We start from the raw sequence: 14,376 nt of genomic DNA, 5'->3' as shown, positions 1-14,376 counted from the left end.
TCTCTTCCTGATCCCCATATGAATCAGCCAAGAATAACTGAAGAGAAGATTTCTAATGTATTTCAGCATTAGAGTAGACACTTGAGGTGCACAGAATTGTGAGCCATTAAGCATCCTACCTCTCACACATGTAATTTTCAGCATCACTATGAATTCTGAGTAGTTTATGCATGCTTTAAAAAAAATCTTCACAAGTTCAACCTTGGCAATGAAGAAATAGAAATAGTAAAAGAATTCCCATACCTGGGAATAAAACATTGATAGAAATGGGGACCTTACTCAGGGAAGGGTGGCTATGAAAGAACTAGAAAAAATTGTAAAATGCAAAGATATACAACTGAGCACAAAAGTCAGACTCTTACAAGCCATTGCATTCCCTATTGCCATGTATGGATGTGAAAGCTGGACATTGAAGAAAGAAGATAGGAAGAAAATCCATTCATTTGAGATGTGGTGCTGGAGAAGAGTGCTGAGGATCCCATGGACATTTATAAGGACTAACAAATGGGTCCTAGAGCAGATCAATGCGGAAACCTCCCTGGAAGTCAAGATGACCAAACTGAGGCTGTTGTACTTTGGACACATCATGACAAGGAAGGACTCACTGGAAAAGACAATAATGCTGGGAAAGGTGGGAGGAAGTAGGAAGAGAGGAAGGGCACATGCTAGATGGATGACTTGATTAAGGCGGTCACGGGTATGGAGTTGCAGGAATTAAGCAGAGCAATGGAGGACAGAGGGTCTTGGAGATGTCTCATCCATAGGGTCGCCATGAGTTGAGATCGACTCGAGGGCAGTTAACAACAAAAACAAAACCTCAAGGTTATTCACATTCAGTAAATGTAACACTGTGCAGAGCTTTTCAGATAATCTGTAGGAGCCCTTAAATTAGGTAGTGTCATGTATAAGACTGTAGTGTCTGTGCACACCTGTGTGGGAGAAAACACTATTGCACTTTCTGGGACTTATTTCTGAATAAGTGTACATAGGATTTTTTGTCAGAGCAGAGTCCATCTAAGGTTGCAGTTCATGGGGTACAAACACTGCATGCATTTGGGCAGCTACAAAAACTAAGACCCTTTTCAGTGTCACTGTTCAAAAATGGAGAAGTCCTTTTCAACTAGTTTTAAGTTTCCCTATTCTGTCTGTAACTCACAAACACATTCTGCTCTCCTTCTCCATGGCTCCAAATGGTGAAAGTGTATGCCAGATGCATGGAAGTCAGCCAATATCGCTCTTATCCCCAAAAAAGATAAAGAGGTGCTAGAGGTCTAAACATTTAGACTGATTTCACTATTGAACAATGATTATAAAATCTTTGCAGTAATCTTGGCAGAGAGATTTTTTTTAAATTTGCAAGCTCTGATAAATGAGGATCAATCAGGATTCTTACCAAATAGACGTCTTAAAACACAAGAAACTTGATAGATATTATCAAGTATCATGACAGGGAAATAGACAAACAATCAGCAATAATGTTTCTCGATTCCAAAAAAGGTGTTTGATAAAGTTAATTGGAATTTTATGATAGAGACATTGAGGAAAATGCTGATTGAGGATACTTTCCAATTCAGCAGCAGAGGCTATATATAGAATGCAAACAGCCAAACTGATTATTAATGGGAGGGAAACTAAGGACTTAGTTAGAAGAGGAACATTTATTACAACTTTAGAAATCTTGAACACAAGTATCAGAGACGATAACTCAATAAGTGGAGTTAAAATTAAACAGCATGAATATAAACTAAAAATGTATACCGATGACATGGTAATATACTTGGCAAATCCACTAGAAGAAATTACTATATTATTCCATAAATTAAGGGAATATGGTCAGTTTACAGGATTTTGAATTAATAAAGATAAAACTAAAATTTTAGCAATTAACTTGACAAAGGAAGAGCAAGAAAAATTAGAGTAAAAACAAATTTCAAAGTAGAAAAAAGATTAAATATCTAGGCATCACAATTACATCTACAAATTCAGATCTTTTTAGAAACAATTACGAGAGAGTATGGCATGGAATCACAGATGATATGTATAGATGGAATAAGGCTAACATATCCCTCCTAGGAAGGATTGCGTCAATCAAAATGAATGTGCTCCCCGAGTTATTTTTATTTCAGTCCATACCTATTTTGATTATTGTTACACCTTTTTAGAGTGGCAGAGAGATACTGTATACATTGGCCTGTTACAGACTGCCAAAATAAAGCTGCTTTGGGTCTCTTTGGAGGTACACTATTTAAATGATGCATGGGTCCTAAGAGTCCGGAGGTCGCGCCAAAGCCACACTCCATTCCTAAGCACTGGAGGGCAGTTTTGGTGCAGCTTCTGGATTCTTAGGATGCATGCATCATTTAAACAGCATACCTCCAAAGAGACCCCAAGCAGCTTTATTTTGGCAGTCTGGAACAGGCCAAAGATTCACATGGGCTGGTGGTGGAAATCAGAATAAGATTCAGACTGCTGCAGGACAAAGTAGAAAGAGGAGGACTTGATCTGCCGTGTTTTAAAAAAATTAGTATGTGTCATGCCTACATTGGTTAAAGGAGTGGATTACCTTGAAAAATAGAAAGTTACTGCAGTTAGAAGGGATAGATAGCTGTTTTGGCTGGCACGCATAGATGTTTTATAGCAAAGTAAATGTTAAGAAAGATTTTCTGAACCATTTTGTTAGGAGATCATTATTTAGGATATGGCAAAAATATAAAGCTTATGTTAACAGGAAGATCCCACTGTGGGTCTCTATTAACGAAGCTTTATTATCAGAGAGAAGAAATAATAACATAAAGGCGGGTGACATATAAAGACCTGTTGTTTGAGGGAAATGAAGGGAATTATAAAATGAAAACACAAGAAGAACGGAAAGAACGATGGTATAAATACAGTATCAGTGGTATTTATACAGACAGTTCTTATAGAGGTTTCAAATGGACAAGAAACTATATGGACTAGCCATGGAAAAGACAGACTTGGAGATAATATTAGTAGGAGCAGACAGCAGAACTGTTTCTAAACTTTATTAAGAATTACTAAAAATAGAAATGGAGCCAGAATGCATTCAAGACTGCATGGTAAAATGGGCCAGAGACTGCAGGGAAAATATCTTAATGGAAGAGGTGGGGGGGGGGCGACTGGCAGACAAGAATAAAGTACACGGTATGTACTGATTTGAGGGGAAAGTACTTTAAAATGCATTTTAGATGGTACCTGGCTCCGAACAGACTATCTCAAATATATAAAAATCTAAGTGATAGTTGCTGGAAATATAGTAAGGAGAAAGGCACTATGTTACATATATGGTGGTTCTGCCTGAAGGCTAAACAATACTGGGAGTTAATTCAAAAGGTCTTTGCAGAAATACTGCAATTAAAGCTTCAGAAAGAACCTAAAGCTTTTCTATTGGGAGTAATTAGTAAAGAGACAGAAAAAGATAGAGGGGAATCCCGTTTTATATAAGTGCAGCAAGAATAGTTTATCCTAAAAAATTCTAAGAAGAATTACCAGATGTACTGGATTGAATTTGGAAAATATATGATCTGATGGAAAATGATAAACTGGCCTATTTGATTAAGTCTGGTTCTCTAGGTAAATTTAAAGAGGACTGGTCCCCTGTCACGGAATATTTGAAACAATTTTGGCATCAAAAATCTGAGCAAGGATAAGAAGCAATGAACTGTATGAACGATTGTGTGTGTGTGTGTGCAGAGAGAGAAAGTAGTGAAGTATAATATGTAATATTGTAAATAAGAAGTACTAAACTGGGTAAATATACATATAAAGGAAAGGGAAATTAATTAAGCAATTAATTAATGATATAACTGAAATAATTTCAGTCCAACAAAGATACAGTTTACCTATAAGGAGAATTGCAGAACAAGAGAAGATGCAGTGATTAACAAATATCAGTATCTAAGAAACAGAAACAGCAGTCACTATAGATTTGGAAGTCATTATTTAAAATGTTTTTTTATGTTTAGTTTGTTGGTGTTTAGGTAATTTGTGTTTATGATAAATGTCTTGATTGAAAGTGTTTACATGTTTACATGACAGTCTATGTTATATGTTTTTTAAAAGCAATAAAGAATTTATTTATCTTTTAAAAAAGAAAGCATGCAAATACAAGTAGATAAATACAGTAGGTACCACTTCGGTGGAAGGTAACAGTGGTCAGGGCAGTCATGCTGGCCAAATGAGCAGTCCTCAGACAACACTAGCTCTTCAGCTTATTAATGGAGATGAACACCACCCCCTACAGTTGGTTACAACTAGATATTCATGTCAAGAGACTACCTTTACCTTTATAGTAGACTCACACATAAAGCCTTACCATAATGAGGAAAAACATTAAATACTACTTAATGGTGATTGTGATATTGGTGCTGATTCAGTGGAACTTGTGATGGTGATGGTGGCAGCGATGGTGGTAGTGACGCTGATGATCCTGTGAAACATGCAGTCTTCTGAAGAAAACTGAGTGCAGTCCTGATTCAGGATCAGGATTATGCAGAAGCCTCTTGTGGCAGCTGAACTGGCCCTCCACCAGTTTAACTGCCCTTATGTTGCATAAACGCTTTCTCCAGTGATCCAGAGTTTATCCTGCAGCATGGGGGACACTGAACGTTGCTTGGAACAAACCCATGGTCATCATGGAGGACATGAAGGCTTGAACTTTTCCCAACAGTGACCTCAGCAGGCATGTTGAAATCCCCCAACACAACAAGCCAGAGGACTCTAGTACTGTACCACCACCAAGACCAACTCAGCTAGCTCAGGAAGCAGAACGTTGAATATCAAGGTAGATGGTACACTAACAGAATCCTTACTCTGTCTCAGTCACTCACCTTCATACACACACACCCACACACTCATCCCAGCAGACTGCTGGCCAGGCCACCTATAGAATCCTGAAACCTGAACACTTAATTTTCCTCAGAGCTGGAAGATGAAATAGTTTGTTGTAGTTTGACTTTGAAAATCTCCCTATTGCCGCATGGCCAGAGGGGGAGGAGCCTGCCTGCAAAAGATATCTTCGCCATCATAACATCTTTACTAACGACTGAAACAACATGCAGGCATCTGACTAACATCTCCAGTTGTTCCCCCCCCCCCCCTCTCCTGTTTGGTTTGTAACATCTTGCCTGATGAAGAAGCCCATGGAGATTCAAAAGCTTGCAACATGAATATTGTGCATTTCAGTTGGCCAATAAAGGTATCACTGGTGGATTTTTGTTTCTATTTGTTAAACGGCCAACACAGCTATCTCTGCATGTTGTCTAGTTTGTTGTAACAAACTGATAATTCAGCAAGGCCCTGGAGTTTGGTGGCAAAAATAATGAATTATTGCCTTGGGTTGCACTTTATGAGGAGTCAGCAGAAAGAAAAATGGATTCCTGCAGCTCCTAATTGCCTTCTGTGAACTTCTGTGTTTACTTCTGCATATTCTGTACAGCATTCGCAGGTCAATTTCTATCAGTCACAACAAGATGAAACAGGAGATCAAGAGTCAGCTTTTTCTTTTATTAGCAAATGCTGTAACTATGAATAGACTACTCAGTCTGGATTTAGTATGCCACAGTTTCACAGCACACAGTTTCATTTATTTTTCTTCTCATACTTTCCCCTTCTGCACACACCTGTGTGTGAAAATATGACATCTCCTCTGAGGCAATCAGACATGACCTGAGTTGTGTTTATGTACAGCTGAAAACAAGCCAGATCAAGCAGGACTTGCAAAACTAGGATGAGACTACAGAAAGGGACATTCAGACTCAGAGGTTTTTTTAAGTGTTACAAGCAGTGAAAGTTCTAGCTTACAAAAATTACAGTTTTGGACTATGATTCTCAGAATCCCCTGCCAGATATGGGCCATGCTGGTTGGGGGATTTTAAGAGCTGTAGTCCAATAAAGTACAGTGGACCCTTGTTATATGCTAGGGTTTGGTTCCAAGATCCCCCATGTATAACAAAATCCATGGATGCTCCAAATCCCATTAAATACAGTGGTAACCCGGGATACGAATGCGCCGCCTTACGAAATTCCCGGGTTACAAAAAAAAATTATTTAAAAAAACTGTTCCGCGTTACGAAAGTTTTTTCGGGTTACGAAAAAACTTTTGGTGCTTTTCGGCGCGATTTCACACCAAATCGCGGCTTTTCCCCATTAGCGCCTATGGCAATTCGGCTTGCGAAAGTCTTCCGGGTTACGAAAAGGGCAGCGGAACGAATTAATTTCGTAACCCGGGGGACCACTGTATAATGACATAACAAAATGGTGTCCCTTATAAAAATGGAAAATCAAGGTTTGATATTTGAAATTTATACTTTTTTGGAACATTTTCAAACTGTGGATGCTTGAATCCGTGTATAAAAAATCTGTGTATAAGAAGGGCTGATGGTAATTTTTCACAGCTCTGGCGTAACTTGAGTTCCTGTTTTACTATTCTTGTGTGAGACAGAGTAAGGATCTTCTGTTTTTCCTAAAAATCAAAACAGACTGATTACTTCTCAGTTGTACTTAATTTCTTCACAGAGATATTGCTCAGAGTGAGCAGGTAGTAGAATTTATTTAATGCTTTGCATTTTTGACTTTTCAGTATTTGGGACTATGTATTTCTTTGAGCATTTTGGAATATTTTCAGTAGCCCCAGAATTGCTCAGAGACAGCTGGGTCTATGGGTACATAGCTATCTATGCAATATGTGGTCAAAAGGCTGGCTTGAACTCCACCCCACTCCCTAGGCTCTTCATGCCCTCTACAATCTCTTGCAAAACTAGGATAAATACAGGGTAAATACTGTTTGCCCGCCAGATAGACACACCACCCCCACAGGTGCAACTTCACTACATCTGGGAGCTTTAGGGACGTCTCCATCTCTAGGGATATCTCCATCTTTTAAAGACTGGGTGGGGCTTTTTTCCAAACAGTAAATGGCCATCTGATCACTTACTTCATGGTTTGGAGGGTAGCCTGGTCTAGGCATGGAACAGATGAGAGGTACAAAAAACAAAGTAAAATGGCCAGATAGTTCCCACAGACTTTGGGGGCTATAGGCCATTTTAGCTGAAAAAAATTAAACTCCCAATTTGGGGGAGTTGGGGGGGGGAATGGAGAGTACTGCCTTCTAGGATCCTGAGACAGCTGATCCTAGTCCTTGGCAACTGGTGATTCTTGTTTCAAAACGTTGAAAATGCAGTGAACAGAGTGATTTTGCAATGGCATTGCTTTAACTAGTGACTTTGCACTGTTCAAAAGGCTGAAATTACAGTTTTAAGTGAGGATTGGAGAGCAGCTGGATTTGTTCACCATTTGATATCATAGCTAGGATAGTAGTCAGTTTTTGCAAAATCTTTCTCAAAACAAAGGCAGTTATTACATTAAGGTTAGTATTGGATTCATGCTACTAATTTTAGCATTAAGTGTCCTGGAAGTCAAGAACTCATTTATACAAGATATCAAAACAGATATTTACAATGTTTACATAAAGAAATCAGCTGAGATGGACTAGCCTGCAGACCTACTTTCAGTGAAGAACTGTGCTCAAATTGCCCTGGGCTCAGATGTCCAACTAGTGGCCTACAAAACTCCAAAATGTTTATATATTAAGAGCCTTGATGGCTCAGTGGTTAAATGTCTGTACTGCAGGCATTCACTCACAAACCATAAGGTTGGGGGTTCAGTACCAGCCAGGGGCTTAGACTTATCTCAGGCTTGTCTCAGGCTTGCATCCTTCTGAGGTCGCTTAAATGAGTACCCAACTTATTGGAGGCAATTAGCTTACAGTTGTAAACCACTTAGGAAGTGCTTAAGTGCACTAAGTGGTATAGGAATGTACTTGTTATTGCTATATATTGATGATCCTATCAAATTTTAACCAAAGTTTAATTTAATTTAAGAGAAAACTGTTTTAGAAATAACAAAAAGAAATCTCATGGTGGATTAGTAGATGTGCATTCGTCTAATTCAGCAAGGCTCTTATTTCTTTCATATTCAATATTCTACACCATTTAATATCATTATATCTCTGTACTGGATGTGTATCCAGTGTCTTGGCTATATAAGTGCATGTTTTCCAAAATCGTGAAGCCTCTAACAACAATGCTAGAAGGTGTCGGGAACTTCTCTGTGTTGGGCTAGGACTCTGGAGACCAGGGTTTGAATCCCCACTTGACCATGGAAACTCAGTGGGTGACCTTGGGCAAGTCACGCTCTCACAGTCTCAGAGGAAGGCTAGGGCAAATCCTCTGAACAAATCATGTCAAAAAAAGCCTATTATAGGTTTGCCCTAGGATCACCATAAGTTGGAAAGAATGTCAAGGCACACAACAAAAAGAACAAATAATTGAGAGAGCTTTAATAAAATATTTTTAATAGTCATGCATACAGTTTAAAAACAAAACAAAACACTATCCCTTTAAAACCTCCACCACTTAAAATGCTTGGTCCAGAAAGCTGAAACCCAAATTAAAAGGAAGTCACAACAGGCACAAGCAAAAACAGAGTTAGCTTCAGGAAGCCAGTTTGTTTATTTTATATAAAAATGTCATAATCAAGCATGCAAAAGCACACCACACATACATGAAGCTCTTGATATGAATTATTCATTGCTACATAACTCAGCGTGCACTCAAGAGTATCATATCATTCTTAATTAGGTTGTGTGTTTTTTTAATTTAAAAAAAATCAAAGTCTCTACAGTTCATAGAATCACAGAATCGTAGAGTTGGAAGAGACCACAAGGGCCATCCAGTCCAACCCTCTGCCATGCAGCAACCTACAATCAAAGCACCCTCAACAGATGGCCATCCAGCCTCTGTTTAAAGATCTCCAAAGAAGGAAACTCCACCACTCTCCAAGGAAGAGTGTGTTCCACTGTCAAATAGCTCTTACTCTCAGGAACTTCCTCCTAATGTTGAGGCGGAATCTCTTTTCCTGTAGCTTGCATCCATCGTTCTGGGTCTTATTCTCTAGAGCAGCAGAAAGCAAGCTTGCTCTATCCTCAATATGACATCCTTTCAAATTTTTAAACAAGGTTATCATATGATCTCTTAACCTTCTCTTCTCCAGGCTGAATATACCTCTTCATAGGTATCTCTTCATAGGGTATGGTTTCCAGACCCTTCACCATTTTGGTTACATTCCTCTGGACACGCTCCAGCTTCTCAACATCCTTTTTGAACGGTGCTGCCCAGAACTGGACATAGTATTCCAGGTGAGGCTTGACCAGCACATAATAGAGTGGCACTCGATACAAGTTGCAACTTGTATAGCTGGGATAAATGGACCAGATAGGGAAAATAATAGGCAAGCAGAAAAATAATATGGTGTATTGCAGGTCAGATCAAAAAATTGTGTGTGTGTACGTGTATATGTATGTGTAGGGACAGATGTTGCCAAGGCAAGTCTGCTCCCCCCCTGCCCATTCCTAGGAATGCAAGAGTAGTACTTTCCAGGTCAGTTTGCCTACTTTTTAGGCCAGTGTTGATGCTTCTTACATCAAAGACTTGCATAATCATACCTTGTAATGAGCATTGGGCATTAATCAGTACCTTGGAGAGTCCCTTCTTACAAGAGACCTGCATATAATCAACCTTGATGCTTTCTTTATCCGACTGCAAAGGAAACAATTGGAATATAGTTGTTAAAAAACAAAAACAACCTCTCTGGAGAGTTTGCCCATTGGATTTTAGACTAAATCCAGGCCTGTCTGGAGTTAAACATTATTGCATTTTTCATTTTGATCACCTTGGAATTTATGCTGCAGTAAATTCCTATAGGTCCTATAGGGTGTGAGATGGGCTATGATTTTTCCTTTATTAATTCATAGGACCATAATAATATGCTCTTTTAGAGATGAGCTCTCATTAATCCTCACCATTCATCTACAAAATAGATTGTTCTAATCCCTGTGGCTAACAGCGAGTGGCTTGTGTAAAGCCTTCAGACAAGATATAGGCTGATATCTTCCTGATAAATAATTTCACCTTGTGTGTATGGATGTTTTTCCTTAGCCTTCCATTTCTGCAGTAGAAATTGCCAGCTGTGTATTCTGTAGTGTTAGTGTACCAAAATGAGGTGTTCAATTGGATGACATTTATTTATTAGTATGATTTGGATTCTGTATTGCACAGTTGTTGTTGTATCTCCTTCCATCCATCCCTTCCTTTCTTTCTTATCCTACTCTTATTATTCAAATCAAATCAAACTTTATTGCTTTTGACCAAAGGTCATTGCACAGCACGACAATATAACAATACATATAACAATATAACAATATAAGAATACATGGAAATTATATCTAAAATGCAAGTCTCTCGTATCTAGTGTAGAATTTCTAAACAAACAAGCAACAATTGTCATTATGCATTAAAATTTTGTCAAATATAGTCATCACCTTTACAGTTTATGGCTATCCCTGTTATATACTTATTCCTGATTTTTTTTTGCTGCTAAGGCAAACAAAGCTACTTTCCAGGTTACATATTTATTCAGGTCCAATAGAAGATAAAAAATCATGTCCTGTGGATTTTGACTGGGACTAGTTTCTATTATAGGTGCAATAAACCTTTCTCTTGGTACTCTTATTATTATTAATGTTTATTTATATAGTGCCATAAATTTGCATGGCACTTTACAGGCCTCATCAAAACAGCATATAACCTGCCATTGATGTACAATCTAAAAGTCATAAGTGCCCATCACTTTTAATTTTCAAGGGAATGGGGATGAAATAGCATTCTGGATGAACACACACACACACACACACACACACACACCCTGGAAATTCTAGCCCTGTATATTCTATTTTCTGTCCCTGGAAGTTCTGCATGGCAATGAGGCAGTGAAAAGGTTGGGTGGGGTCCTCGCAGTCTTAATGTGTGTTCCCCTCACTAAATCCTCACAATAGTTTTACACTGCTTTTAATCAGCCTCTGAATTCTCCATTCCTAGCATTTTCTTTTGGCTTGCGGCTTCCTTGACTGAACTGCTTTCTTTGATGCCATTGCCTTAGTTTTTCTGATACCACAGTGAGCCTAAATTGGACTAGGCTTCTCTGTGCTAAGGGATATTTGTGATAATTCAAGCAATGTAGGTGTTTTAATTAAGCTGCATCAAATGTGGCCTACAGTTTGTTAATGCATATTCATTTCAGAGCCTTGCAATGGAAAGCTATTGCCCACAAGCCAGCAATAGATATAATTTGTTTGTAGTCTGTCTTACCCTCAAAACTCAACTTTCACAAAATGACAGTATGGTACCATACACATGTAGGCAAAGAACTTAGTTTTATTTTTAGTGGTATTTTTTTCTGATCACTATGAGATAATCACTATGATTTTCAGTTGAGTATGGAAGTTACAGGACAATTGAGGAAAGTGCTGAGTCCAAGAGCTAAGAATATTCAGGGAAATACCTGAATTCTTCTTTGTGTTCTCTGTGAATCACACAAATGGGTTATTCTGTGCCTGCGCAGCAATGCTCAGAAACTTCTAGAATCTCTGGGCAAAAGTTAGTTTGCAACTTTTTGGCGGTAGCTCCGCCCACCCCATATATACCCCCTAACAGTTCCCCTCTTCTCCAGTTCCTTCATTCCACCATGCTTAGCAGCTTGACAAACTTTACTAGCTTGGTTTACCTTGCTATTGACCTTTCTTGTTGAAATCTCTGGACTTCTGACCAACGGAATTGTTCTTGACCACTCTCATGAACTATCCTATGGACTTGGTTACCAAACTATGGCTTGACTACGGTATTCTTGACTATCCCATTTTGACCATGGCCTCTTTTAAAAGATGTGCCAAGTGCGGGGTTAAGATCCCAACTGCGGACGGACATGAGAAATGCGTCCTTTGTTTGGAGTAGACCCATATCCCCAGGGATTGCCCCCACTGTAAGGCCATGACTACTCAGGCCTTGAAAAAGCAAAAGCAAAAGCTGAAAGCTGAAGGCTTCCCTTTATGAAAAGGTCCTCCAACCTTCTCCAGCCTGTACTTCAGCTCCTTACCTAGAGCCTTCCACGAGGCCGTTCACTTCAGTGGCCCCAAAGGAAAAATCCCTAAGATCAGGGAAGGATCTGGCTGGGGATACTTCAGAGTCCTCCAAGTGGAAACACGGAGACAAAAAAAAAGTCCTCCAAGTCCTCTTTGACTGAGCAAGACCACCCTAGACAGACCAGATCTCTCTCCCCCAAGGCAAAATCCCATCGTAAGGACTCTTCCAGCACTGTCTCGGTGCCCCCGCCAGACTCAGTACCCACTGCTATTCCGACCCCGATGGCGGTTTCGGCCTCCGTTCTGACTCCTTTGGAACCAAGGGTGCTTTTGTCAAGCCATCTGATTTTGAAAGACGACAATCTGCAGATTGTCAACCTTGATCAGAGCTCCGAATCGGAAGGAGAGATCCCAGATCCTGATCCTTCTATCCTCACTCAGAGAGATAGGTCTCGGTCCCATTCTCCTCCACGTAGAGGCCTCAGAGGGAGAGAATAACCACTGTACCTCATCCCCTTTCCCACCACCATTCCCTTCTCCTTTTGTGTCGTGTCTTTTAGATTATAAGCCTGAGGGCAGGGAACCATCTTATTAAAATAATAATTGTAAGCCGCTCCGATAGCCTTTAGGGCTGAAGGGCGGGGTATAAATACCATAAATAAATAAATAAATAAATAAATAAATAAATAAATAAAATTTTGAGCCAGTTGAAGTTTCCTGACTAGGCACAAGGGTAGCCCCACGTAGAGCACATTACAGAAGTCAAGTTGTGAGGTTATCAGCATATGTACCACAGTTTCTAGGTCCCCCAGTTCCAGGAAAGGACACAGAAGGCGTATCAGCTAGAGCTCATAACAGGCACTCCTGACTGTCACATTTATCTGATTCGACATCTGAAGAAAAAGCCTTCCTAGTCCTATTGGACATAGCAAGGACTGAACTTGGCATCTTTTCTGTGCAAAGCAGTTGCTGTACCACTAAGCTGTGGACTTTCTCAGAGCTTCCCTTAAGTGTGTAAACATGTGGATTTAAGATCGGCATTGCTTTTAGGCATTGTGACAGCTGTGTCAGACAACACATGCCGGTAGGTGGCAGCCAGGTGTTGGTGGAGAGATCTGTATGCATTGTCATCTACCTTGCACTCATTAACTTAGGTAGGTGCCTTCAGCTAAAGTGGAGGGTGCTTTTCCATCATCAGTGTTGAAGAAAGACTCACCTGCAAGCCTAATTAGCATTTATAAGAGGAATAGGCAGATGGTACCATCTTATGGGTCCTATGTCAGAAGAAAACAAGATATAAATAAGTTAAACAAACAAACAAATAGTTCAGTATCTTAGACAGGAAAATGTTTTAGGCTAGCTGTTAATAAGTGTTACCTACTTGCATAAAACATTCTGCATCCTGTGGCATTTCCATGAGATCTGGCTTTAATTGTCATTTTGTAAACAAAACGTTGGTTCCATTTCAGAAATCCAAAAATGATTTTTTTAGGTCCCTCCCCCTCTCCCAATTCTTTTTGGAACTCTTCAGGTGGGACTGTTTGGATCTGCTTTTGTCATCATCATCATCATCATCATCATTTATTTTTAGAGTTAATTGAGGGTAATTAGACAAATGTCCAGGTGTAGTAGGAATTGAACCAGCACAATATAACTCTAACTCCCCTTCCCTTTTTTTCTTTTTGTTTGTGTGTTCTTTCTTTTGCAGCTGTTCAGTTTTGTTTCATTGCCCACTGATGTCCTGGAAATAGAGGTGAAGGACAAATTTGCAAAGAGCCGGCCAATCATTAAGCGTTTCTTGGGGAAGCTTTCCATGCCAGTGCAACGGCTGCTCGAAAGACATGCCATAGGGTAAGTCTTTGTGGCATGGCTTTCTGTTCTTTCAGTGTCATACTCCTGATGAAAAGAAGAGTGACAGTGATGATTGAAGTGACACAGTATTCTAAAAATAATGAAGAGGGGTGGAAAGAAGTCGGTTTCTTTATTAGACTTGAATAGTTGGTTAAACATAGAATCAATGAGTTGGAAAGTACCTTGGAGTTCAACTGGACCACCCCAGCTTTTTGCAAGATACAGTATTGGATGCAAGTACAGCATCCATGATGGATGAACATTCCCCCTCTCCAAGAAGGAACTGCCACTTCTCTGAAGCAAACAGTTCCACTATCAAACCGTACTTAGCATTAGGAAGTGTCTCTTACTGTTTAGCCAGACAGGAAGTCTGTCTTTAGTTGTCGGTTTGTCTTCATATGTGAACACTGAACAATTTGTGTTCAACACTGAACAATCTGTGTTCAGTGTAACACATAGCTACATAATTTTTAATACATAGTACCAAAAAGGTAGATAGGAGCAGGCTTGAGAGCATAGGAGTCTACATAGGT

General features: G+C 39.5%; 1 protein-coding gene across 8 annotated transcripts in view; it reads left to right on the top strand.

The window, feature by feature from the left end:
• Positions 1 to 14,376, top strand: part of LOC149309487 (E3 ubiquitin-protein ligase HECW1-like) — a 237,429-nt gene that overhangs the window by 140,645 nt on the left and 82,408 nt on the right. For all 8 annotated transcript variants that reach the window (XM_089532558.1, XM_089532560.1, XM_089532563.1 and 5 more), the window contains one exon: positions 13,701 to 13,843. In XM_089532558.1, the coding sequence (XP_089388684.1) occupies positions 13,701 to 13,843 (143 nt within the window). The remainder of the gene's footprint in view (positions 1 to 13,700; positions 13,844 to 14,376) is intronic.

Source organism: Sceloporus occidentalis, unplaced genomic scaffold, assembly GCF_023333645.1.
Source record: "Sceloporus occidentalis isolate IW3139 unplaced genomic scaffold, rSceOcc1.0.p SCAF_7, whole genome shotgun sequence".
In the NCBI taxonomy this organism is placed as follows: Eukaryota; Metazoa; Chordata; class Lepidosauria; order Squamata; family Phrynosomatidae; genus Sceloporus; species Sceloporus occidentalis.
Note: the sequence above shows the minus strand (reverse complement) of the source record. Positions and strands in the feature narration are given on the sequence as shown.